The 27,120-nt window shown below is 40.4% G+C and overlaps 1 protein-coding gene across 1 annotated transcript in view; it reads right to left on the bottom strand.

Annotated features, from left to right (window-relative positions):
- Nucleotides 1-27,120, bottom strand: part of ADGRD1 (adhesion G protein-coupled receptor D1) — a 612,495-nt gene that overhangs the window by 61,094 nt on the left and 524,281 nt on the right. Inside the window, exon 22 of the mRNA XM_063457024.1 lies at nucleotides 20,236-20,327. Coding sequence (XP_063313094.1) covers nucleotides 20,236-20,327 — 92 coding nt within the window. The remainder of the gene's footprint in view (nucleotides 1-20,235; nucleotides 20,328-27,120) is intronic.

Raw genomic sequence — 27,120 nt, 5'->3', positions numbered from 1 at the left:
AAAATGAAAAAACAAATGTGATTGCTACACCCAACTGCATTTCTTTCCTTATTGATATATATCACTTTAGTATATGAGTTACCACAATTCAATTTATTTATCTCAAATTTCCTACAGCCTTGGTTATTGTTGCTTATGTGAACAATAATTAGACTTTAGTTGCTACCCATTGACCAATTCTGTGTCTACCCATTGTCCAATTCTTGATTAGACAACAATATTTAGATAATTTACTCAAGATATGTATTATGGTTTTCAACTTAGCATTTCATCACAATTATCTTAAACATTTCCCTAACATATAAACAGTTTTAAGTTTGTTGGGTTCTTGGCTATTGCTATAAAATGTAATAAAAAATTTCAGACCTAAGCAAAAATAACAGTTTTTCATACGCTATTTGTTAGAATAATGACTAGCTTCTGAGACATTGAAATATCTTAACATACTTTATATCAGTTGAATTAAATTATATATACATGAAACATCAACTAGGGATGTTATTGCACTTTGGGATACGTAGAGATGGTTGATAGATGCTAATGTTTTACTTTCTGCATAAGCAATTCTGTAACTAATCCTAAATGCTCAGAGGAAAAAGCTTTGAGGTTTATTTCCTAAACAGGTAGTTGACAACTGTAGGTCTAAATACACAAGCTGCAATACATCTTGGATATATTTTTCTTTGAGTTTTCTGCTTGTTTGGTCAATATTTCATAAGTCAGTGGTTAACTCATACTGTTTAGAGATTAACCCAATTATTAAATGTTTTACTCATTTTCATGGAACCATAGACTATATGTGTTTGTTCTTCGCTGAGGCTTACAGTAGACTTCTTCATAAAGGTACACAACATGCATACATCTCATGCATGTGTGTAAAGGTTTTATGTTTTACAAAAACAGAGTTAAGAAGTTCTCATTTAGTTCTAATGGTCACAATGGGCTCTTTAGTCATTTGACCTCATGGATTTGCTGTATATTTGTTATTGCTCAAATCTATTTAATTTTTACTAAAAAAACACCCACATTTTGCTACTCTCTGCAGCATAGGCCTAACCGTTTCACACAATGTATTCCTGGATTAGCCACTACCTTTCTGTATGTACTGAGCCATTGAAAGCAATTTAAACTAAACTGTTGGGAGATGGTAAACCTATGGAATGAAGGAAGAGAACAGCCAGAGAGACACACATATGAGCATTACTATTTGATGTCTGTCTTTCTGGCTGTATGTCGGTCTTGTTTATTTTGTTTTATAATTCCTTTGAGTTAGTTCCTATTTCCTGCACAGCAGGAATCTAGTTTATGGTTCTGAAAAATGCAATATATTTTTTTATATTTTTGCAGCATGGCAGCACTAAAATACACTGCACCTCTATTTTGTTTGTTATTGATGTAAAGGTTGATGTTGTGAAAAAGCTGAGTGGGAATTCAGAGGTTCAGTTCACATAAACTGTTTCTGTACAGGTCATTGGTGGAACTAACTGGTGGCTGCACCAGGGTCTGCACGCTCAGGGTGCCTATTGGGTGGCCCATGCACTTAGGGCAAAGTGTTTTCATGTGTGTGTGTGGCAGTATATGTATGTATACATCTCAGCACTCAAACGTCATTAAATCCTGTGGGCCAAAGTATTGTATGTTTATTTTGTGTTTCTGTTTCTGATAAATCTACATTTAACAATCTACCTTGTTGAACTTGTCGATTATCTACTATTGGTGTTTTAACAGTGCTACAATGCATAACATCTTCAGTGTGGGGTTTAAAGTCTGAATTGTGGAAAAATTAAATCTGAATTAAAAATTCAGGATACAATAGTTAAGCATTGACTACAGGGTACCCAGTCTTTTGTACCTCACTATTTTCTTATTTTTCTGACAGAAATCCATATGATTTTAGAATAGCAACTTTATTATACTTTTACAAGTAAGTAGGCACTTTATCAATAATTTACACAATTCCCATCAGTAAGGTAGTGGATAGTTTTTTTTACAGGAGGTATCTTTCAAATGTCTTGAAGATTTTATCATCAGACAACTATCTTGCCTATCACTGATGGTACTTAATTTGTATGTAATATTTGTACACACTGCAGTTTTGGCTTAAGGGGGTTAATTCAATAATTCTCAAACTCACTAATCTCAAATTCAGATGTGGTCATGTCTTTGCTATTTGAACCTAAATCTGTAAAATCTTTTTTTCAATGCACTACAATTCTATCTGTGTCTAAACATTGCCCTTTAACAACCCATTTTTCTTTTTGCTACAAATTTTCTCTATGTTTAAGCAAATGTGCAGGTTATCCTGTACAAGGCTTATATATCAAAGTACAGGTCAAAATTTAAAAAGACAATATATATTTTTGGCCAAAGTTTCAAAGTGTATAAAAAACATTTTAATTGTTTTTTCTATTTCCTCTTGTATTCTGTTTTCAGAGCCAACATTTAGTTTTTTGTGTAGACTATAGAGATCTAAACTATTTACAATCTCTAAAATCCTTTATTGCACCACATGTTTTCTGCAAGATAGTGCAGACCATAAATAATGGCAGTAGTATTAGTGCTGTTTTCTGCCATCTTGAATCGAGATAATATTGTAATCTGCATACTTAGCATACATTACGGCTGATCTGCACAGCATGGGAGAGAGTGGGATTGTAAATTGATATGACTCTCACATTTCTCAGCTCTTGACTTCTAGTTAGGAAAGCTATTCTTAGCAGCTCAGAGAAATCCTGATAATAAAAGCCTCATTAGCAAATCTTGTATGCATGTATTGTAACGTAATGGGGAATTATTAGCATATATGACATACACTTGGCCAAATGTGTTGATGTTGAATGCTTAATATACTTTCTTAAGAAATAAATAACCCTGGGGTATGCAAGAAATGCAGATGTTGAATATTAAATGTAAAAACATTTTTATTTAAATGAATTAATTTCTGCTCTACTACAATATAGAAGAAAATACATTCAAGGCTTCATTTAGTATGATAGGGCTATAAAAAAAATGGCATGACCATGCCTACATCATTCTGGCCAATACCTGGAGATGTAAGAGGGACAGCAATGTCCACATAAAGGCACCAGTCTGCGTTACATACCTGTTTTTTGTATTGCAGCAACTACAAACAATAAAAAGCTGTGTGGTGTGAATAAAAATAGTTTGATTAACACTCTCTTTGGAGATATTTGTACATCAGAGTAAAATAAATTGCTTGGCAATTCTGTAATGAATTATCATAGCACATTAGATAAACAGATCAGCATTTTTGGATACTCTTATTTTAGTGGTAACATTTCTTTGTTTTTCATTTAAAGCTCAGTTGAAATACATTATCAAAGTTTCATACATCGTATTCTTAAATTTCCTTTTATTCAAATGCATTATTTTAATTACGTAGGGATTTCTACATTTTGGCTTGAGTGCCACCTACTGGCAATCTTTACCAGTATGTGGTCTTTTTTCTCTCTAACAAGAATACATTAAAGGGACACTATAGTCACCTGAACAACTTCAGCTTAATGAGGTTGTTTAGGTGAGTGCTACAGCTACCCGGAGCCTTTTTCTTGTAAGCACTGTATTTTCTGAGAAAATGCAGTGTTTACATTGGAAGCTTGGAACACCTCTTGTTGCAGTCAATCAGACGGCCACCAGAGGGACTTCCGAGTTCAGAGGCCCTAAAAAGGCCTCTCGTCCGATGCATTCTGGGTGAATGCATCAGACGGGCTATCAGCACACAAAGCACTGTGAACGCGCTTTGTGTGCTGACAGCCTGTCAGCACTGCTGTGGGCGTGGCTTCAGCTGACAGCTGAAGCCCGAACCCACAGGGATGCTGTCTGGCCACAATAGTGGTTGAAGGGGGGGGGGGACCTACTCTCCTCCCCCCCCCCCCGGCCCCCACCCCTGAGCGGTGAGTGGGGGCCCTAAAAATAAGGGTGGCACATACTGCCCCCCCGGCCCCCACCCCTGTGCGGCGGGTGGGGGCACTAAAATTATCAATAAGGGGGGACCTATTGTCCCCCCCCGGCCCCCACCCCTGTGCGGTGGGTGGGGGCCTTAAAATAAAAAATAAGGGGGGGACATACTGCCCCCCCCCGGCCCCCACCCCTGTGCGGCGGGTGGGGGCCCTAAAATTCACAATAAGGGGGGGGGGGCCTACTGCCCCCCCCCCGGCCCCCACCCCTGAGCGGTGGGTGGGGGCCCTAAAATTCACAATAAGGGGGGGGACCTACTGCCCCCCCCCGGCCCCCACCCCTGAGCGGTGGGTGGGGGCCCTAAAATTCACAATAGGGGGGGGACCTACTGTCCCCCCCCGGCCCCCACCCCTGTGCGGCGGGTGGGGGCCCTAAAATTCACAATAAGGGGGGGGACCTACTGCCCCCCCCCGGCCCCCACCCCTGAGCGGTGGGTGGGGGCCCTAAAATTCACAATAGGGGGGGGACCTACTGTCCCCCCCCGGCCCCCACCCCTGTGCGGCGGGTGGGGGCCCTAAAATTCACAATAAGGGGGGGGACCTACTGCCCCCCCCCAGCCCCCACCCCTGAGCGGTGGGTGGGGGCCCTAAAATTATCAATAGGGGGGGGACCTACTGTCCCCCCCCGGCCCCCACCCCTGTGCGGCGGGTGGGGGCCCTAAAATTCACAATAAGGGGGGGGACCTACTGCCCCCCCCCAGCCCCCACCCCTGAGCGGTGGGTGGGGGCCCTAAAATTATCAATAGGGGGGGACCTATTGTCCCCCCCCGGCCCCCACCCCTGAGCGGTGGGTGGGGGCCGTAAATACAAAGGGGGTGGGGACCCTAGTTAACCCTCTCCCCCCCCCCCCCCCCCCCAAAAAAAAAAAAAACTTATCTCCCTACCTACCCCCTCACCCTAAAAATAATGAGGGGGGACCCTTTAACTAAAAACCTGTAAAGAAAAAAAAAATAAGATAAAAACAACTTACCATTCGATGTTTTCTTTCTTCTAAAATCTTCTTTCTTCAGCCCCAAAAAAGGCCAAATAAAAATCCATAATAACCGACGCAATAAAAAAAAAAAAAAAAAAACCCGAGCGCAAAAAAAATAATCCATCTTCACCCATGGAGGGCTCCGCGCAGACTGAGCTCCGCAGGGCGGGGGAAGGCTTATAAAGCCTTGCCCCGCCCTGCAATTAGGCTAAGAACACTCTGATTGGTGGGTTTAAGCCAATCAGAGTGCTCTTTGTCATTTTACAAGCGTGGGAAAGTTCTTTGGAATTTTCCCACGCTTGTAAAATGACACAGAGCAATGTGATTGGATGGCTTGAAATCCATCCAATCACAGTGCTCTTTGTCATTTTACAAGCGTGGGAAAGTTCTTTGGAATTTTCCCACGCTTGTAAAATGACACAGAGCACTGTGATTGGATGGATTTCAAGCCATCCAATCACATTGCTCTGTGTCATTTTACAAGCGTGGGAAAATTCCAAAGAACTTTCCCACGCTTGTAAAATGACAAAGAGCACTGTGATTGGATGGCTTGAAATCCATCCAATCACAGTGCTCTTTGTCATTTTACAAGCGTGGGAAAATTCCAAAGAACTTTCCCACGCTTGTAAAATGACACAGAGCACGGTGATTGGATGGCTTGAAATCCATCCAATCACAGTGCTCTTTGTCATTTTACAAGCGTGGGAAAATTCCAAAGAACTTTCCCACGCTTGTAAAATGACACAGAGCACTGTGATTGGATGGCTTGAAATCCATCCAATCACAGTGCTCTGTGTCATTTTACAAGCGTGGGAAAATTCCAAAGAACTTTCCCACGCTTGTAAAATGACAAAGAGCACTCTGATTGGCTTAAACCCACCAATCAGAGTGTTCTTAGCCTAATTGCAGGGCGGGGCAAGGCTTTATAAGCCTTCCCCCGCCCTGCGGAGCTCAGTCTGCGCGGAGCCCTCCATGGGTGAAGATGGATTATTTTTTTTTGCGCTCGGTTTTTCTTTTTTTTTTTTTAATTGCGTCGGTTATTATGGATTTTTATTTGGCCTTTTTTGGGGCTGAAGAAAGAAGATTTTAGAAGAAAGAAAACATCGAATGGTAAGTTGATTTTATCTCATTTTTTTACAGGTTTTTAGTTAATGGTCCCCCCTCATTATTTTTAGGGTGAGGGGGGTAGGTAGGGAGATATTTTTTTTTGGGGGGGGGGAGGGTTAACTAGGGTCCCCCCCCCCTTTGTATTTAGGGCCCCCACCCACCGCTCAGGGGTGGGGGCCGGGGGGGGACAATAGGTCCCCCCCCCCTTATTGATAATTTTAGGGCCCCCACCCGCCGCTCAGGGGTGGGGGCCGGGGGGGGGACAGTAGGTCCCCCCCCCTTATTGATAATTTTAGGGCCCCCACCCGCCGCTCAGGGGTGGGGGCCGGGGGGGGGACAGTAGGTCCCCCCCCCTTATTGATAATTTTAGGGCCCCCACCCGCCGCTCAGGGGTGGGGGCCGGGGGGGGGACAGTAGGTCCCCCCCCTTATTGATCATTTTAGGGCCCCCACCCGCCGCTCAGGGGTGGGGGCCGGGGGGGGGGACAGTAGGTCCCCCCCCTTACTGATCATTTTAGGGCCCCCACCCGCCGCACAGGGGTGGGGGCCGGGGGGGGGACAGTAGGTCCCCCCCCCTTATTGATAATTTTAGGGCCCCCACCCGCCGCTCAGGGGTGGGGGCCGGGGGGGGACAATAGGTCCCCCCCCCCTTATTGATAATTTTAGGGCCCCCACCCGCCGCTCAGGGGTGGGGGCCGGGGGGGGGACAGTAGGTCCCCCCCCCTTATTGATAATTTTAGGGCCCCCACCCGCCGCTCAGGGGTGGGGGCCGGGGGGGGGACAGTAGGTCCCCCCCTTATTGATCATTTTAGGGCCCCCACCCGCCGCTCAGGGGTGGGGGCCGGGGGGGGGGACAGTAGGTCCCCCCCCTTACTGATCATTTTAGGGCCCCCACCCGCCGCACAGGGGTGGGGGCCGGGGGGGGGACAGTAGGTCCCCCCCCCTTATTGATAATTTTAGGGCCCCCACCCGCCGCACAGGGGTGGGGGCCGGGGGGGGGACAGTAGGTCCCCCCCCTCATTGATAATTTTAGGGCCCCCACCCGCCGCTCAGGGGTGGGGGCCGGGGGGGGGACAGTAGGTCCCCCCCCTTATTGATCATTTTAGGGCCCCCACCCGCCGCTCAGGGGTGGGGGCCGGGGGGGGGGACAGTAGGTCCCCCCCCTTACTGATCATTTTAGGGCCCCCACCCGCCGCACAGGGGTGGGGGCCGGGGGGGGGACAGTAGGTCCCCCCCCCTTATTGATAATTTTAGGGCCCCCACCCGCCGCACAGGGGTGGGGGCCGGGGGGGGGACAGTAGGTCCCCCCCCTCATTGATAATTTTAGGGCCCCCACCCGCCGCACAGGGCGGGTGGGGGCCCTAAATTATTATTGATAATTTTAGAAAGCGAGCTGAGCTGTCAGTCAGACAGCTCAGCTCGCGAACGCGCATTCCGCGCACATGCGCGGTAAAGCGCTCAGGTTCTTCATAGGGCGGCATTCAATGCCGCTCTATGAAGAACGCGATTGGTCCAGCGCGAAGCCGTCCCATTGGGCCCCGCGATTTCGTCATTTTGACGAAAAAGGGGGCGCGGCCTAGCGGGGAGCTCGGCGCTGGAACGGAGGTAAGTATTTAATATAAAAACACCGATTTTTTTTTTTTTAATGAATGAAAGTTCATATAAAAGCAAGAAGGAAGGCTGGGGGACCTGTCTTTCTTGCTTTTATATGGTGACTATAGAGTCCCTTTAAGCTGGGAATTGCAAATTGTACTTCCAATTGTACCTGCTTAGAATTAGCAAGTAATACCCTGCTGTTGGCTCTGTTATTGGAGTTTGGACAATACATCCATGTGCTCCCACAATGCAATGTGCCTAAAATGCACTGATTCATGGAATTGTAGGACATACTAACCACTGCATGTGCTATATTTGTATTCATGTTAAAGAATATGAACTTAAATTTAAAAGGATGTTGAAATATGAATTTTAATGGCAGACGTACACTGACAAATGTTCTTGCATGAACATCTGTTCCAACAAATTAATTGAAAAAAATATGTATAAAAAAACCTCAAACCTCAAGCTAAAGCAGGCCAAAAAAAATGTATATGAAACTTTTTAATGATGCTGTAATTGCTTTTTCATGACTGATTGTGATACCTATCATTTCTGCTCCATTGCTTTCTAAAATCTACATCTTATATAAATGATACAGATTTGTTTCTCTTCACTAGCCATCTTTGAGAAGATGGTGAAAAAATACTTAATAAGTGTTGGCAGTTCATCGCAAGACCCTAATGAGATGTGCAGTGAAAATACTGCATATTGGACAGCACTTTTAGAATAGTTCTAACTTGAACTTGGTAGATTAACAGTTTAAATGTAGTCATGGAACACTGAATTGCGAAAAAAAAAAAAAAACATCTATATATATCTATATATATATATATATATATATATTCAGATGTATTAGAATTAACATGGTACCATACATTTACCATACATTTAGCAGTAATTGTGGAAAAGATTTACAAATCCATTATGTTGGTCTAAATTTTGCATTGTTTACTCATGGTAAAATTCAGATACTAGTTCAAAATAGATAAATGGCAAACGCATATGACTTGGAGAATAATTCAAAGTAAAGCCTTATTGAATAAATGCTGTTATGTTTCTTGGAAGATCTCTTCTTCAAAAAACATTTTAGAGATGTACTAGTCAACCTGAGGATTAGAAACAAGACTAGATAAAGATGTGTTGCCACTCTTTATTTGCAGTAGCTCACTACACAAATGGAAGTCTAAGATAAAAACACAAAGCCACATTTTATAATAGGCAAGTATTTACAGAACCAACATTGCAAAATTCCCTTCTTGTAGACTTTGTGTTGGCTATGAGACAAAAAAATAAAGACATTGTAGCTTAAGGCTGGTCATGTATAAGGGATTCTAGACTGCCTCAATATAACCCTAGTGGTGCAAAGCAAGTTACATCAAATATGGAAGAAAAAAATAAATAGCAATCAACTAAGGGACCAGCTGCCGGTAATATGCAAATAAGAATCATCCAATACCATTAGAATCAGGATATAAGGATGATGAGCCATGGCAATCTACCAAGAGTAAAAAACATGGCAATTGACCAATCCTTAGCCAAAAGATGAACAGTACTAACTGCTCCTAAGAAATTCTCACTGTATCATGTTGGATCATGTTGGCTGTCCAGAATGTTGCTCTGAAGGACACTCTTTGCTTTGGGGACAGTCTACCATTGTCTCTTTGACTCAGGTATATGGATCATATTTTTTTTTCTCTCTTTTTTTTTATTGAGTTTTTCACCATAATTACATTTATGCAAAAAAAATATTAAAACATTCATATACATAAACAAAGACAATAAAAAAAATAAAAAAACACACCCCCCACGAGAGTTCTCCAGACTTCCGATCCCTCTATCACACTTCAGATGGTATTAATATTACATTTGTAGTATTTTTTTTCCCAACTATCCCATATGGATCATATGACCACTACAAGATGTGCCCTTTCCATTGGAGGCAGATTAAAAGTAACTCTGAATTGAGCTTTTGCATGACAACATCAGGATGAAAAGAGCTGAATGGTATGTTACGTGTGCAGCAATACAACCTGGCCACGAATTGCAAGCACAACTCTTAAAAGGTCAGTAAATCATTCTACAGAAAAGATGAAGGTGTGTCAATCCCCAACCAGGAGAATTACAATCATATCTGTCACATCCGGACACAGAGTAAATAACCCTAAGATTTAAAATAGAACTGAGTTGTCACAGAGAGGACTGGGATAACCCCACCAGTCCAAAAAGGGGTAAATGGACATCATGATGTCATATCACTATAGTCATTAAAAGGCAGAGTTTAGGATTTGCAGCTTACCCAACTGGCCGTCAAGACCAGACCTCATGTTTGGTAGCCTAGTATAACTATTGGTTTAGAAGTAATGCGGCACCACTTAGTATAATAGATGCCAGCAGAGTTTACACTATCAGCCAGAACTAGCTTTAAAATTATCTAACTTACATAAGTACACAGGACTTGCGTCCATCAAACTGAGCAGTTATGCCCCATCCTATAAGATTAAGATTTTTATTTTGAGTTTAGTTTTAACATATGTTTGTATTCACATTTTGTCGATTCCCAGTGCTCTATTAGACAGCAGCCTTGAATTCCCACTCTGCGTTGATAATATGGAAGGAAGATACTGAAATTATTATATACGCTTTAATGTCAAAAGACACTGACTGTGTCTCCCAGCTGTTTCCATTGTGAATGATTTGTTAAATAAAGGTGTTTCATTAGAAAGGCTGTATCATGCGGGGAAAGAACTAAATTGAAAGAAATGGTTTTGAAAAAAAAAAAGAATTGTCTTAAAAATAAAAAAAACTATTGAGAAGAAAAATACAACTATATAGAACCATGATAATCACTCCTTATATTAACAGCTTGGTGAACAAATATAATAAATACATCTTCACAAAAAGCAGTGTAAATAAGGTATACCATACAACGTGTATACTTCCCTAAATGGGAATAGGAAATACCTGAGATTCATCTTACATTGCAATAAAAATATATCTCATAGGGGAAATAATCTACAAACAAGAAAAAAAAATAGTCTATAAATGTGTGACACTGTGTCTAGTACTGTGTGGCAACTCACACTTAGGCAAGAGCACACTTGTGTAATTCCAAATTCTTGTATAGGATGGATACTCCAAGCATATTCCCCTTTCAAGGATCCACAAGCACGGAACCAACACATTAAAAAGGAGGTTATGTTCCTCAGAGTCAGTTAGCATGTTCAAGTGTGACAGGACCATCATGCAAGCAAACAATACAATCCCACGCCTACTGGTCTGGAGAATAAATTATTTGTCAGATTCAAAAATGAGGGGAAAAAACATGAAAAGAATAGAGAGCACACAGCAAGCATTTTAATGAAGTATGGTCTACCCCAACTTGTGGAAGGGTATTCAGTAGACTGTCAAACAAAACTAACATAAATATGCTTAGGGCTTTATAAGATAATCTACAATATATTGCAGTAGACGTTGCCTACCATAGTCAAGACATTTGGTTTTTAAAATCGACAATTCATTATTACAAAGGCCGCAGCTAATTACAAAGCTCCAATTATAATCTGACTTGTAAAAGCAATGAATGTCAGTTGTTGAAATCAGAAATATCAGGTCATATCTCTAAATAACTAACTATACAGTGTGACAGCAAACAGGCATTGAACTCCCAGTGGAAAACCAATTAAAGTACTAAACAAACTAACACGTCCAGAAGAATAAAAAATTTATATATCCTGGTAATATATGTCTCTGTTATGAATTACAAACTATGTTGATATACAGAGCAATGTTCAATTACATACGATTCGAATGTGAAATCTATGATTGCATTGCTTTGTTGCAGTAATAATTTGCATGCACATGAGATGTTTGTGTTCTGTACCTGGCCATATGTGTAGTGTAAGTACTACTTCCTCACCATATATGCATTATTTGTAACCTATTTAATTTTTGTTTTCACCTCCACCCCTCCTGTTCATGGCTCCAAATTTACCATGTTAATATTCCTTGTCCTGCCATGTTCCTGACACCACCCTTTTAACCCCTTAAGGACCAAACTTCTGGAATAAAAGGGAATCATGACATGTCACACATGTCATGTGTCCTTAAGGGGTTAAGCACCACTCATCACAAACTAAGAAACAAATTCTTATACATTATGGCCTGCTATGTTGCTGTAATTTATCTGCTGAGTGTTGGTGAAGAGTGTTGAAATCAAGCCCTCTCACCCCCACCCCACAAAAGTATAAAACCCTACAATTGCAATACTACCAAAGTAAGATTGTGTCTAAATTCCTACTACTCATGTTACTTGCCCTTGCAAATGATATAGAGTGTAACCCTGGTCCCCCAACAGATTACATTTGTAGCCTTCCAGCCAAAGAAAGACCTCTCCTTTGTGTACTGCAGAAATTGATGCACTGCAAGCATGGTGTTCACATTGCAAGACCAAAATCATTGTGCTCCCTGAATCGTGGCTAACCGCAAAAATACCTGACTCTGCCATTGCAATATTGCAATATATGGGTATTCATGCCATAGAAATGACAGAGCAAAAAGAGGAGGAGGCGTAATTTATGTTGACAATTCCATAAAGTTCACCCCCTTACAAACCTTTAGCTCTCCTGGCACCTTTGATTTCCTTTCTGGCACAGTTGAGATCCCGTGCAGTAAATCAATCATTGTTGCAGGAATCTACCGCCCACCTTGCTCCCCAGTGCATTCCCTTTCTGACATAGCCCATCTTCTTAGCGAAACCATAGCTCAAAACCCAAAAAGTGAACTGTTGGTCTTTGGAGATTTTAATATTGATTGTCTGAATCCTAAAAATAATAGTTCTTGCTTGCTGTTTAAGACTTTGCAGTTAACGCAATTAATCTGTTCCCCAACTCGCACAAACATTAAAAGCCATAACCATACCCTGCTCGATTGGATTCTTTCCACTTCTCCCTAACAGTTTCAGTGACCATTGCTTAGTTGACTGTATGTGCAAAATACAGGGAGTGCAGAATTATTAGGCAAGTTGTATTTTTGAGGATTAATTTTATTATTGAACAACCATGTTCTCAATGAACCCAAAAAACTCATTAATAACAAAGCTGAATATTTTTGGAAGTAGTTTTTAGTTATAGCTATTTTAGGGGGATATCTGTGTGTGCAGGTGACTATTACTGTGCATAATTATTAGGCAACTTAACAAAAAACAAATATATACCAATATAACATCTCAACATTCACAAATATACATTTCTGACATTCAAAAAACATAACAAAATCGAATCAGTGACCAATATAGCCACCTTTCTTTGCAAGGACACTCAAAAGCCTGCCATCCATGGATTCTGTCAGTGTTTTGATCTGTTCACCATCAACATTGCGTGCAGCAGCAACCACAGCCTCCCAGACACTGTTCAGAGAGGTGTACTGTTTTCCCTCCTTGTAAATCTCACATTTGATGATGGACCACAGGTTCTCAATGGGGTTCAGATCAGGTGAACAAGGACGCCATGTCATTAGATTTTCTTCTTTTATACCCTTTCTTGCAAGCCACGCTGTGGAGTACTTGGACGCGTGTGATGGAGCATTGTCCTGCATGAAAATCATGTTTTTCTTGAAGGATGCAGACTTCTTCCTGTACCACTGCTTGAAGAAGGTGTCTTCCAGAAACTGGCAGTAGGACTGGGAGTTGAGCTTGACTCCATCCTCAACCCAAAAAGGCCCCACAAGCTCATCTTTGATGATACCAGCCGAAACCAGTACTCCACCTCCACCTTGCTGGCGTCTGAGTCGGACTGGAGCTTTCTGCCCTTTACCAATCCAGCCACGGGCCCATCCATCTGGCCCATCAAGACTCACTCTCATTTCATCGGTCCATAAAACCTTAGAAAAATCAGTCTTGAGATATTTCTGGGCCCAGTCTTGACGTTTCAGCTTGTGTGTCTTGTTCAGTGGTGGTCGTCTTTCAGCCTCTTACCTTGGCCATGTCTCTGAGTATTGCACACCTTGTGCTTTTGGGCACTCCAGTGATGTTGCAGCTCTGAAATATGGCCAAACTGGTGGCAAGTGGCATCTTGGCAGCTGCACGCTTGACTTTTCTCAGTTCATGGGCAGTTATTTTGCGCCTTGGTTTTTCCACACGCTTCTTGCGACCCTGTTGACTATTTTGAATGAAACGCTTGATTGTTCGATGATCACGCTTCAGAAGCTTTGCAATTTTAAGAGTGCTGCATCCCTCTGCAAGATATCTCACTATTTTTGACTTTTCTGAGCCTGTCAAGTCCTTCTTTTGACCCATTTTGCCAAAGGAAAGGAAGTTGCCTAATAATTATGCACACCTGATATAGGGTGTTGATGTCATTAGACCACACCCCTTCTCATTACAGAGATGCACATCACCTAATATGCTTAATTGGTAGTAGGCTTTCGAGCCTATACAGCTTGGAGTAAGACAACATGCATAAAGAGGATGATGTGGTAAAAATACTCATTTGCCTAATAATTCTGCACTCCCTGTAAAGGCTACTAAATCCTCTCCCAAGGTTAAAATCACCAGGTCCTTCAAAAAAATTTAATCTTGTACATTTTTAAATGACATCAAGAACTTCCAATGCCACATATTCAACCTTATCTCAGATTTAGACTGTGCAGAATTCTTTCAGTCTGAACTCCTACAAGTTTGGAATTTGCATGCCTCACTATGTAAGGTGAGAGTAAAAGAGGCACATATGAATTGGATCACAGCTGACCTCATTCAAATGTACCAGTTTCAGGATTCATTGTGGTCAAAGTTCAAGCATACTGGCTCTATGAACGATCACTGTGCATATAGACAATGGCGAAATATATGCACAAAACAAACAATTGGAAAAGGCCCAATATTTCAGTGAAAATCTGAACAACAACATCTCAAACCCTAGAAACTTTTGGGAAATCATAAATAACATACAAACTTCCTCAATCTACTCCCAATTCTCCACTGTCAAAGTGGACAACTAAACCCTGCAACTCCTGTTAGATTTTAACAATTATTTTGTCGGATGCTCCACCACCCCGATTGCCAAGCTAACAAATGACACATCCTGAAACAACAAATGTGGATCAGGCCCCACTAAATTTGCAAAGACCCAATATAGACAAGTTCATTTTTATACCTGCACCTATTAGTCTCATTAAGAAACACCTTAATGATCTAAAATTGAAAAAAAACAGTATGGACCTGATCAAATGCCAGCAATGCTGTTGAAGCTCAGTGCGCCGGCAATTGCTAAACCTATCACAAACCTAATTAACAAATCCTTGGTGTCTGGGTACATACCCAAACTTTGGAAGATTGCGAAAGTAGTGCCTATCCATAAAAGTGATGACACTATTTTGGTTTCTAACTATAGCCCAATATCATTGCTACCAGTATTGTATAAAATCTTAGAAAAATGCGTCCATACACAACTATGTGAAAATTACCAACGATCTAACTATCTGACTCATGATTAATCAGGTTTACACCCGAATCACTCCACTACAACTGTCCTTTTAAAAGTTTGCAATGACATCCAAACTGGCATGGAACAAGGAGACCTAACTGGAGCTATTTTCCTTGATTTTGCAAAGGCCTTTGACACAGCAGATCATGACATTCTACTGCACAAACTAAAAAAACTCAGGTATTGGTGATCGTCCGCTAACCTGGTTTTGATCATATGTATCGGATCGATCACAATATGTGTCCATTTCTGACAGTGACTCCCTCCCTCTCTTAGTCACATGTGGTGTCCCCCAAGGTTCCATTCTCGGCCCCCTACTATTCAAATTATTTATAAATGATTTGCCTAATGTCTGCAAATCCTCAAATGTACACATGTACGCTGACGACACAGTAATCTTTGCAAGCAAATCTGATCTACTGCAGCTTGAGGCTGTGCTCCAAGACCAGTTCACAGAGGTAAAAAAGTGGATCACAAAAAAAACAAACTCTTCCTAAACACTGACAAACTGTCACAATGCTCTTTGGAACAGTACCTAAATTGCACAAATTACAAAATGTTTTAAAACAAAATCAAATAGTACACTGACCGCAGTCCACGCTTTCAAATATTTGTGTATTTTGTTAGACCCCAATCTATCTTTTGGCCTCCACATAGAAAAACTTGCATTAAAAGTGTATTTAAAACTAGGTGCCCTGTACAGAAACAAGTCCTGCCTAAGTCCTACAGTAAAGGAAAAGATTGTACAGCAAATGATTGATTATGGGGATGTAGTATATGCAGCTGCACCACAGACTCAGCTAAATAAGCTTAAAGGAACACTATAGTCACCTAAATTACTTTAGCTAAATAAAGCAGTTTTAGTGTATATATCATTCCCCTGCAATTTCACTGCTCAATTCACTGTCATTTAGGAGTTAAATCACTTTGTTTCTGTTTATGCAGCCCTAGCCACACCTCCCCTGGCTATGATTGACAGAGCCTGCATGAAAAAAAAAACTGGTTTAACTTTCAAACAGATGTAATTTACCTTAAATAATTGTATCTCAATCTCTAAATTGAACTTTAATCACATACAGGAGGCTCTTGCAGGGTCTATCAAGCTATTAACATAGCAGGGGATAAGACAATCTTAATTAAACAGAACTTGCAATAAAGAAAGCCTAAATAAGGCTCTCTTTACAGGAAGTGTTTATGGAAGGCTGTGCAAGTCACATGCAGGGAGGTGTGACTAGGGTTCATAAACAAAGGGATTTAACTCCTAAATGGCAGATGATTGTGCAGTGAGGCTGCAGGGGCATGTTTTATACACCAAAACTGCTTCAATAAGCTAAAGTTGTTCAGGTGACTATAGTGTCCCTTTAATACATTGTATAACCCGTTCTGCCGCTTTGATCTACAATGTAATTACAGGACCCACCATTGTGACATGCTAAAAGTACTAAACTGGCTGTCGCTGGAATCCAGATGCACCCTTTATCCAGGGCCGGTGCAAGGATTTTGGGGTACATAGACAAAGATGTATTTTTCCGCCCCCCCCCAAAAAAAAACAACATCTTCACCTATGTGCCTCTTAACCAGCCCCTCTCCCCGTCCCTTATTGGTCCCCTCCCTTCCCTGTCCCTTAGTGTTCTTCTAACCTCTCCCGTCTTTTCCCTGTCCCTTGGTGTTTCTCTCCCCTCCCCTCCCCTCCCCTCCCTGTCCCTTGATGCACCCCCCACCCCCTTAGTGGTCACACTCCCCTTCCTGGTGTGCTTCCTACCTCTCTTGTAGCGTTGCCGAGTGGAGGATATCCCTTACAGGAGCTTCAATTTTCTGTACCTGGCCAGACTGACAGTGTGTGCTCTCTCAGTGAGCACCTCCGGTCAGTCTGGCCGGGTACAGGAAACAGAAGCTCCTGTACTGCGCTCTGCCACGCTACACTCAGTGGTGTATACACACTGACAGTCACACACACTCAATGACAAACACACAGACTCACTGATCTGACACACACTCATACACACACACACACTGATTGACCCTCATTGACAGACACACTGATAGTCACACACAGAGTCAATGACAAAGATACTCTCACTGATTTGACAGACTCACAAACACACACTGACAGACACACTCATACACTCACATGCAACACTCATACCATCACTCACAGACACACATACACTCACGCACACTCACAGACACACAGTCACTCACAGACACACATACACACTCACTCACATACACTCACTCAGACACACACATACACTCACACACATACACACAGACACATCACATACACTCACTAATTATTTTAATAAATGAACATTTTCCACCCAGCCTCCCTACCTGGAGAGCTGGTGTGGATGAGGAATCATTCACTGGGGTCCAGTTGGGGTGCTGGGCGGCATGCGGCAGTGCTGTGATCAGACACGGTGAGGGAGCTCTAATTTCACCGCTCTGCTCCCTTGCGCGCTGTCTGCTGATGCCGCGGGAGCTGGAATATGACGTCATATTCCGGCTCCCACGGCATCAGCAGACAGTCCGCAAGGGAGCAGAGTGGTGAGATTAGAGCTCCCTCGCCACGTCTGATCACAGCACTGCCGCGCCGGGGGTCCAGAAGGTGGCCTGGCAGGAGGGAGAGCTTGAAATCACTGAAATATTGCGCCCCCAGAGCCGGTGCGCCCTAAGGCGGCCGCCTGTGCTGCCTTATGGACGCGCCGGCCCTGCCTTCATCTTTACAGCCTTGTGTTTAAGAGCTTTTCTGGGAAGCTCCCACCCTACCTGAGAAGAATGCTCTCCCTGGTTGTTCCCATCTCCTACAACCTCCGATCCAGAATGAGCACTTTATTTAGTCTACCTCAATACAAAAAGAAAGCGGCTCAATCCTCCTTTTTCATACAGAGCAATTGCAGCGCAACGACCGCAAAGATATATAAAATAAGTTATGTCCATAGTCTGATAGGTCTTACAGACTTGCATTACACCTTATTTGTGTGACCTTCTCAATAATAATAATAAGAATGTTAAAAAGAATATAAAGAATTGTTTTCTTGGTTATCTCAGCCGTTGCTGTGATATTCTTAGGTATTATACAAAACTATACATTGTCTTTGTCATCTGTCCTCAGGCTCTCTAGTAATATAATATCTTCAATATTTATGCTGTAATTTCATTATTTTGTTTTTGTGTTGTGTTGCCATTGTTCTCCTGTCAGAGGCTGCTCAGCTTCGTTAAACACTTTTTTTTCATCAACAAACAAAACAGATATTAGGGAGACAGTATTTTCACAAGCCAATATTTATTATGAAGGTCGCATATTGTGTGTTCAGAGGCAGTAATCTGGTTTTTAATTAGATTTTTTTTAAAGAGTTGTTTACGTGGAAGGCACAAAGGGAAAGGTTATGATGTATCTTCCATTGAATATAAAAGCCCACCAAATTGACTCCAAATATTTTTATGACAAAGTTTTAACGTAAAAGTGCTATGACATTTTAAAAGGACTTGAACCTATAAACACATTTACATTCAGTGAAATAAAAAAAATCACAGCTTCATTATTTAGTATTTTGATGGACATTGATAAGAAAGATGTGTGTACATTTTTACATTTTATCTTTAATGAAAATACAACACACAGAAATACTACCCTGATTTTGCACACATTTGTATTCACATACGATAGGGAAACTACAAACTCAAACAAATACACAGAGAATTTACACTCTAAAACTGGTTACTCTAAATGTCACACATACTTACATAATATACAGTTTCACTAACCTGAAATACATTCAAGCCTCTCAATGGTGAGACAGTTCCAAATTCAAGGTCCTGTCCCTTTGTACCAACTTTGTTATCTGGTGTACCATTTTTGATGACACCGGGGAGCAGAGCTGAACTCAGGGCACTAGGACTATGCAGAGTATACCGTAACAACACTCTCTGCATAGTATGCCTTCTATGGTCTGGTCTGCTAGATTGTCAGAATGTGTTTGAAACTCTGAACATCAAGAGATATAATAACTTTTGTTCTGCAGCTTGATACACCTGCAGCACATGTGTCTTAGGCAGAACTCTGTTTTGTGCTGCCTAATGTTAAATATGTGAAATAATTCTGTCTTTCATAAGCGCACACAGCGTGCTTTTGACAGATGTAATGGGCTTCTCCCTTCCAGGCAGAGAGATATCTTTTGGATGTAGCAGCTGAATTCCAGGTAAGTTTATTACTTTTTATTAAGCTTAGATGTAACGCTTAAGGGGGTTGGGGTCAAGTCAGTAATACCCAATAAATGTTAAGTAAATAAATGTTAAGTAAAAAGGGGTTGGAGTTTTAGAGACATGATTAAGATTAGAGCAGGGCCGATCCCGGGCAGGTTGCACCCCTCCCAGGCACAACAAAGTGGGGGGTGCCGCAAGGAGCAGGCCGATTGCTGTCACCAGGAGCCCATGAGGTGACCAGTTGGCCACTTTAAGGTTCCCCCAATGTGGGCACTCCTTAACCAGGGCAGAGTAGGCACCTGCTTACCTGGACGGCATTTGCCTACTCTGCCGAAGTGCCGGGGGAAGAAAGAGCCAGACAGCAGCAGCAGTAAGAGAGTGCTGATGCTCTTCCTGCTCCTCACAGCCCTCACTGGTGATGCCATTGGACCCCATGAAAGGGCCCCAGAATACTCTGTAAAGTAGATAGCAGCCTGAAGGGGCCTGGAAAAAAAATAGAACCACAAGAAATATTAATTTGTGAGTGTGTTTGTCTTTCAGTGTATGTGTGTCTGTGAGTGTTAATGTGTGTATCTGTCAGTGTGTAATGGAAATGTACCTTAATTGCCTACCTAATATACTGCAACACTTTTGAATTGTTTGCTGCGGGAATAAGTAAAGCAAATCAAGTAATGGAATTAAATTAAAATTCTGTGCATTCTTTTGTTCCTTGTGATGGGATTAACAGGGATCGTATCAATATATGTTGACTTTAGGTATTAGTTCCCTTTAAAATGTAATTCACTGAATGAGTAACACAGAAAATTAATTAACTTTTTTTTGCTCACATAAATGGTTAAACTATATATGACAAAATCCATGAGTCACATGTGTCAACATCAATGTCATGTACTTACTTGACAGCATTGGCATCCCTATGGACTTTGTAGTTATCAGCACTAATTCTGGAGATAATTCTGGTTACTGCAACAAGGATACCAATATTGACCTAGAAAAAAATTAAGAAAGAAAGTTTTTATGTTCTAATAATATAATAACCAATCAGAATATTCATGACTAGGGTACACATTATTCAAACTTTGAATCCTTGGTATTATAGTGTATGATAATCTAAATCTAAGGCAACATTTTCTAGTTATGAAATAGTCCCATTCCAGTTCCCACTTTCTATCATGTGCAAATCCACAAATTCTCATTAAACACTTAAAGGGACACTCCAGGCACCCAGACCACTTCTGCCCATTGGAGTTGTCTGGGTGCAAACTCCCATCACCCTTAACCCTGCAAGGTAATTATTGCAGTTTTTATAAACTGCAATAATTACCTTGCAGGGTTAAGTCTTCCTCTAGTGGCTGTCCATCAGCCACTAGAGGGATTTCCGGGTTCATAAACAACGCTGGACGTCTTCACGCTATGCATGAGGACCTCCAGCGTCGCCTGAATCCCCATAGGAAAGCATTGCATTGCGCTTTCCTATTGGGAGGTCTAATGCGCACGTGCAGCCATTGCCACACATGCGCATTAGGTCTCCCCCCTGGCTGACGTCAACACTCATATTAACCACTATATTGTTCCTTCTTTTGTCTTTCCAAAAAGAAAAAGACATGCTGATTATTTCTACAGCATTTGATGAAAACACCTCTACAAAATTTAAAATATAATTATGACAATGAAGTTGTTCCTTTACTGTAGGCAAAATCCAATTTCTTCAAGTCTACATGGGTGATCGTTTTTCCTTTGGACAGTCCTGCTAATGAACAAGTTACCCAAGCGATGCTTCTACTGGTACTGTATTCATATGTATGCAATCCCTGCTGGTTAACATGTAACAGTTCAATTATAGCTGTGCTTAAAGGAACACTTCACACATATGAAGCACTTCAGCTTGTAAAGTGCTTTATTTATCTTGAGTGTGTCATATTTATGACAGTTTATAAAAAAAAGTGTCAATTTCAATTTTTACATAGGAGAGTCATAATCACATACGCATGCAGGCATGTTGGTGGCTCCAACAAAGAGACTTCTAATTGCAAAGCCTCTGATCCATGTATTCCCTGGAACAGACTGAGTCTGTGCTTGGTAAAGAGGTGAGGGGTTGCAAGGCTGGTCCACCGCTTTTGCAAACTGTTTTTTTTCATATACACCCTTCCTCCCCCTCAAACAAAACAAAGATACATGTCTGTTTTCTTGGTGGCTGTATATACTGAATTGTTGAAAAACAAATACATTTGTAATGGTGCACTCCTTTAACTCTCAATTTAGTACATTCCCCATTAACAATAGTATTAATATTAGTGACGTTCACAAGATCAGCTTAGCCAGTATTAATGAACAATGTCTCCTTTTTGCTGTAAACGCAGGTCAACTTAGCTATAAGTGAATTCATCCCAAGAGGTTTAGAGATTGTCACAGCATGAATTCATTGTACAATAGCTCAGGTTTTATTCTTACTTTAGAATATTTTGTGTTATTTGTGTTCAAACATTATATGTTAGAACAACTATTAAAGTCTGTCTAATTGCTTTGAACATTCCTATAGCAACACACTTACTTTGTTTGCCTGTTGAGATACTGATTTGAAATACCTTTTCAAAATTCTAACCTGCAGTGGATAATTTCAACAGCATTACTTGTGTTAGGCCAAAAATGTAAATAATGTCCTTTTTATTCAGATCCAAAACTGAAGAGGAAAAGGAATGTCATTATCATGTCTGCGTGTGCTAAAGAAATCTGCTGCTTTGTGTTATTTAATATCACTTGCAGACCAGATAACCTTGAAGAAAGGAACTCCCATCAGAGCTACAGATATCTTCAAACATCTTCATTCTTGGAGATATAAAACCATTCTCCCTATCTACAACGTCTTTGAATCAAAGGTGAAAAAAGATGTAGGCATTCAAAGTATAGGACAGAAGAAATGCGATCATAAAATGAAAGAAAACAAGTACAAAAGTACAACACATTTCCTCTTTTCATAGAAAACATGTGCTTAATTTTTTTATTTTTACAAATGTTTTAATAGTCTTAAACTCTGCAATATATTTTCCCTACTCATGTACTATCAAAAGCACCAAAGCATTACAGAAACAAAACCCACATAGGAATACAAATGTGTTGCATATGATCAATAGTGCTGTACTATTACCTTATCTCACCTAACACATCTTGTCCTCCCACTGTGTTTTCTAATCTGAATATTAATTTTTACTCTAAAGATACTGCACTTGATATACCACTTAAATTAGCTATGCACATAGTGTATGCGATTGAAATCTATACATTGTATCTTCTTTCTCAATATATTGTGGTTTTACATATTATACAATTGTATTCCATGTCCTTTGTATTGTATGGTCGTATGAGCTAGGTCTCTTGATGCTTTTACTTTCTATAAGGAGAAGGCTGCTGCAAAATCAGTTTAGTAGCATCTGATATTGTCAGCATTCATTTTCTTTTACTGACTCACATTTATTCTCATACATTTCAGATGCAAGTCACTTTACTATATAGCTGATTAGGTCCTCAATGTTATATACATATATATTACACCAGGGGTTCTCAACCCAGTCCTCAACCCAGACCCCCTACCAGTCCAGGATTTGGGGATTACCTGGGTGTGTCTAAAGTGTTTAGAAAAAGGAAAAAAAAAAAAACACCTTAGACTCTAAGGTTTTTTTTTTATTATTTTTCTAAACACCTTAGACACACCCATTTAATCCCTAAACCCTGGACTGGTAGGGGGTCCTTGAGGACAAGGTTGAGAAACCTTGTATTACACAATGACAATTACATTCATGTAAACCTGTCGTGCACAAAATACTGTCATGTCCAGCAAGTATAATCCATTGTTGCACTATAAAAAATATTGCTATTAAATGTGATCTGTTTAGTGTATACATTAGTTGGTGCCATAGTAGAAACGATATGGCTTATTTCAGCATGAGAGTGATTAAGTTGGTTATATAGGAATATGCTATGTGTCAGATCACAGAGAAAGGTTTACAACGCAAATTAATCCTTTAAAACCAGCTCCCAATTGTGCCCCTGAAATTTACACCCTAATTGCATGTAGAGCTTACTCTTTCCTAGACTAAATGACTACACCACATTTGCCTGCGTTGATTCATGGACCTTGGCTCTTTTTGATATCCTAAGTGACCATTAGCAGCCAGGAGACAATTCTCTGCCAAGAAAGTCATAATAATCACACAGAGATTAATAATCATGCCTCCTGCTGTACATCTTCAGAATGGTGAGTATACAAAAGAAGTCTAAACGTGGCTTGTGTAACTTAAGATATTTTGCAGGAACTGTGAAAGTCTTCTATAATATGTTATGGATGAGTCTTGTAAGATGTGTATGATATGGATAAATTGTGACCATTCCCCATTTTACAAATTGCTGGTGGCAGCTTTTGATACTAGAGTTATGTGTGTGTGTGGGGGGGGGGGGGGGGGGGTTAAAAGGGGTTTGTTATCATTATTTGCAGTCTAACGTTTTATCAAACATAGCTGAAAATGACTGTCGCTGAGATGGCATCAGGAAATGCATGGGGTATAAAGAGTCATCTGACAACAAGCAGGTTCAGTGTCATATCACTCGGTCTTGCATACAGATGCATGCCATGAGTTTTAGGATACTGCACATCAATTGGGTGGGACAGCTGTGCAAGGAGCTGCATGTGGGCACCATGTTTGCACTATTTACATACCTGGTTGTGTAAAAGACTAAGGAGGTAAGAATTATACATTTTGAAAACAGACAGATTAAAGTACATACTTTAATTACAATCTTTAAATTTTTTGGAACCTTGGCCTGTATAGCGTGAGTGTTTTCACTAACAATCCAAAAATTACAAACCCACTTTCTGTTGGCAAGGCTGCAAAGCTAGAAAATATTACTGATTTGATACCAGGTTTAATTTATCATTATTTCATGATCTTGAGCTTGATAGGGCAATATTAACACAAAAATAAGCAGATTGGATATTTTAAGGATTGTGGTTATTGACACTGTGGTTATTGATGGCACCAGAGATCTAACAGATCATTTTGGCTCCTGACTTCATTATTTCGTTAATAAATCATCTTCATAAAGTTTGTGTTTACTCAAGCTTGACTGCTTAGGCTAAGCCTACCCTGTGGGTGTGTGCAACTCCACACTTTGTCTATGAATAATGTAAGGTATACGGACATTTGTCATGCAACCAATAATCTCCAAAGCAATGTGGAAAAGTATTGGAAAGGTGTGATTGCATTGATATTGTTTGAGGATCATCGGTGGCCATTAACATGATTATAAGTTTTTCCAAACAGACTGACCCCCATAGTTGCAGTTGTTACATTTATGACTGTTGTATAGAAATAAAATTAGGACTAGTAATGAAATGTAAGCTATGCATTTGCAAACAGAGTAACTAGCTAAGCATACTGCATTTATAAATTGCATTTCTATATAAGCGATTTGTTTTGCTTTTAGGCAAGTATGCTTTAAATATTCAGTTGTTACGTGAAACATGTGATTACATAGTTACATAATGGCCTAGGTTGAAGACTATCAAGTACAGCCTTAACCATTATTTTATGCTGTTGATCCAAAAGAAGGCAGCCCCCACTCCCAATTATTTCCAAGTATGTCACGAAAAGGGAAAAGTTCATTTTTGATCTATCAGATTTCTCATTGGATGTACAGCAAGAGAAAACAATAACTATCCCTTACTGAGATAGTGAGTGATATACTAAAGTGCCTGAATAAAAGCAGCTCAACACAAAAAGTGGAATACCTTAATCCACAATAAAGTGCAAAATATAAGAATAAAAAGGTATAAACAATATACCAGCGAGTGGAGCGCTATAATGAATATTAATATAAATAATAAGGGGGTATACTCACCCCTCCAACATAGCGATACAATGTGTCCAAATGTACATACAAAGTAAAACAACAAAAAGAGAGAATATAGTGCAGATGGTTTACAAAAAAAAAATGAATAGTAGCAATTGGTTGAAACCACTCACGTGGGTTGGAGCCTATAAGCTATTGGCTCCGTAAGTGACTCCTTTTTGCTCTTGAGGCAGCAACACACCCCTTTATCCCAAACGATGTTCTCCCGAAGATATGGAACAAGCAGAGAGAGAGAGAACCTCATAGGTGGTATTGTACAGATAGTGTATACAAAATAGTGAGATAGTAATGATTATGCTCACCTTAGACAGAGCCTTGAATTCCTGGCTCTGAGGTTTGTTGGCAATATGCTAATTTATTGAGATAGCATTCCCCACATAGTGTTCCTGGAGGCTAGAAAGGACTATATGGACTAATATAAAAAAATAACGATTTATTGTAGAGATAAAAAATAATAATAAAAACAATATTTAGACTTCTCAAAAGCATATAAGCTAAATGATAGAAAGTCCAAGTATAAAAGTCCAAACTCCAGCTAAACGCATTTCACGCTTGTATGAGCTTCCTCAGTAGCTGTGAAGTAGCCTCAGGAATGTTCCACTTTATAAAGTTAATTCGGATCCTCCCTTTGGGGTCACAGGATGTGTGATCATCCAATCGTAAGGTCAGAGTCTCTTTCAAATTTCTTATACTGATCACCTGTAGTAAAAAAGCTTACATTGGCTGAATTGCCTGTCAATCAATTAAAAAACTTGATTAGAACGAATTCTATTGGTGGTTGGATGGGGCTTTCTTTTTCAAATTTCTTATATTGATCACCTGTGGTAAAAAAGCTTGCATTGGCTGAATTGCCTGTCAATCAATTAAATAACTTGTTCTATTGGTGGTTGGATGGGGCTGTCTTTTTCAAATTTCTTATATTGATCACCTGTGGTAAAAAAGCTTTCATTGGCTGAATTGCCTGTCAATCAATGAAAAAACTTGACTAGAACAAATTCTATTGGTGGTTGGATGGGGCTGTCATGCATAGCACCCATTATGGGCAGTGGTTGGCGGAAGTGACATCACTTCCGCCCTCCAACAACTTCCCAAATGTCATTGTTAATAAAAAAAAAAAAAAAAAACGGAATGAATATTAACAAAGTGAAATAAATAGATGGGTACAATAACAGAGAGGTATCCCTCAAATATAAAGTAAAATAAAAGAGATTACCAAAATGGGGGTCGATTAAAAACTTACTGGATGAGAGAGTGCAATCAAAACAAACTCCTCCCATTGGAATTCAAGACTTCATTTTTTAAAAGGACATAAAACCAAATGGCATAAATTTGCAGAGGTGCAGATATAATGTGATAGTGTTAAATATATGTTAAGGATAATTAAAGGAAATGACAGAGTTCAAAATCTATATTTAGACCTTTGGGTTGTAAAGTCCCAAGGCTAAAAATCCACCTCATTTCATTTTGAGCTAAAATGTTGTTAAAATCACCGCCTCTCCAATTTCCTAAACAGCCAGTTTACTGCATATCAATTAGATCCTTGAGTATAAACATTCAAGTCTATTTTTAAAAACATCTATAGGATCTGACAAGACAATCTTTTTAGTTAGAGAATTCCACATTTGTATAGTTCTTACTACAATGAACCCTATCCTCTGCTGTATGCAAAAACCCCTTATTTTCATTCTCTATGGGTGACCTCTTGTCTGTATATTCCTGCTAATGAGCAGGTTAGCACAAAGCATTTTGTACTGACCCTGTATATATTTGTAATGAATTGTGATAAATTCCAATAGCTCCATAAGTGCTAGCATATTAGGATTTATGAAGGAAATCATTTGAGATAATGTCTTTGCAGTACTCATTGAATAGAGAAA

The sequence above is a fragment of the Pelobates fuscus genome, chromosome 5 (assembly GCF_036172605.1).
Source record: "Pelobates fuscus isolate aPelFus1 chromosome 5, aPelFus1.pri, whole genome shotgun sequence".
Classification (NCBI taxonomy): Eukaryota; Metazoa; Chordata; class Amphibia; order Anura; family Pelobatidae; genus Pelobates; species Pelobates fuscus.
Note: the sequence above shows the minus strand (reverse complement) of the source record. Positions and strands in the feature narration are given on the sequence as shown.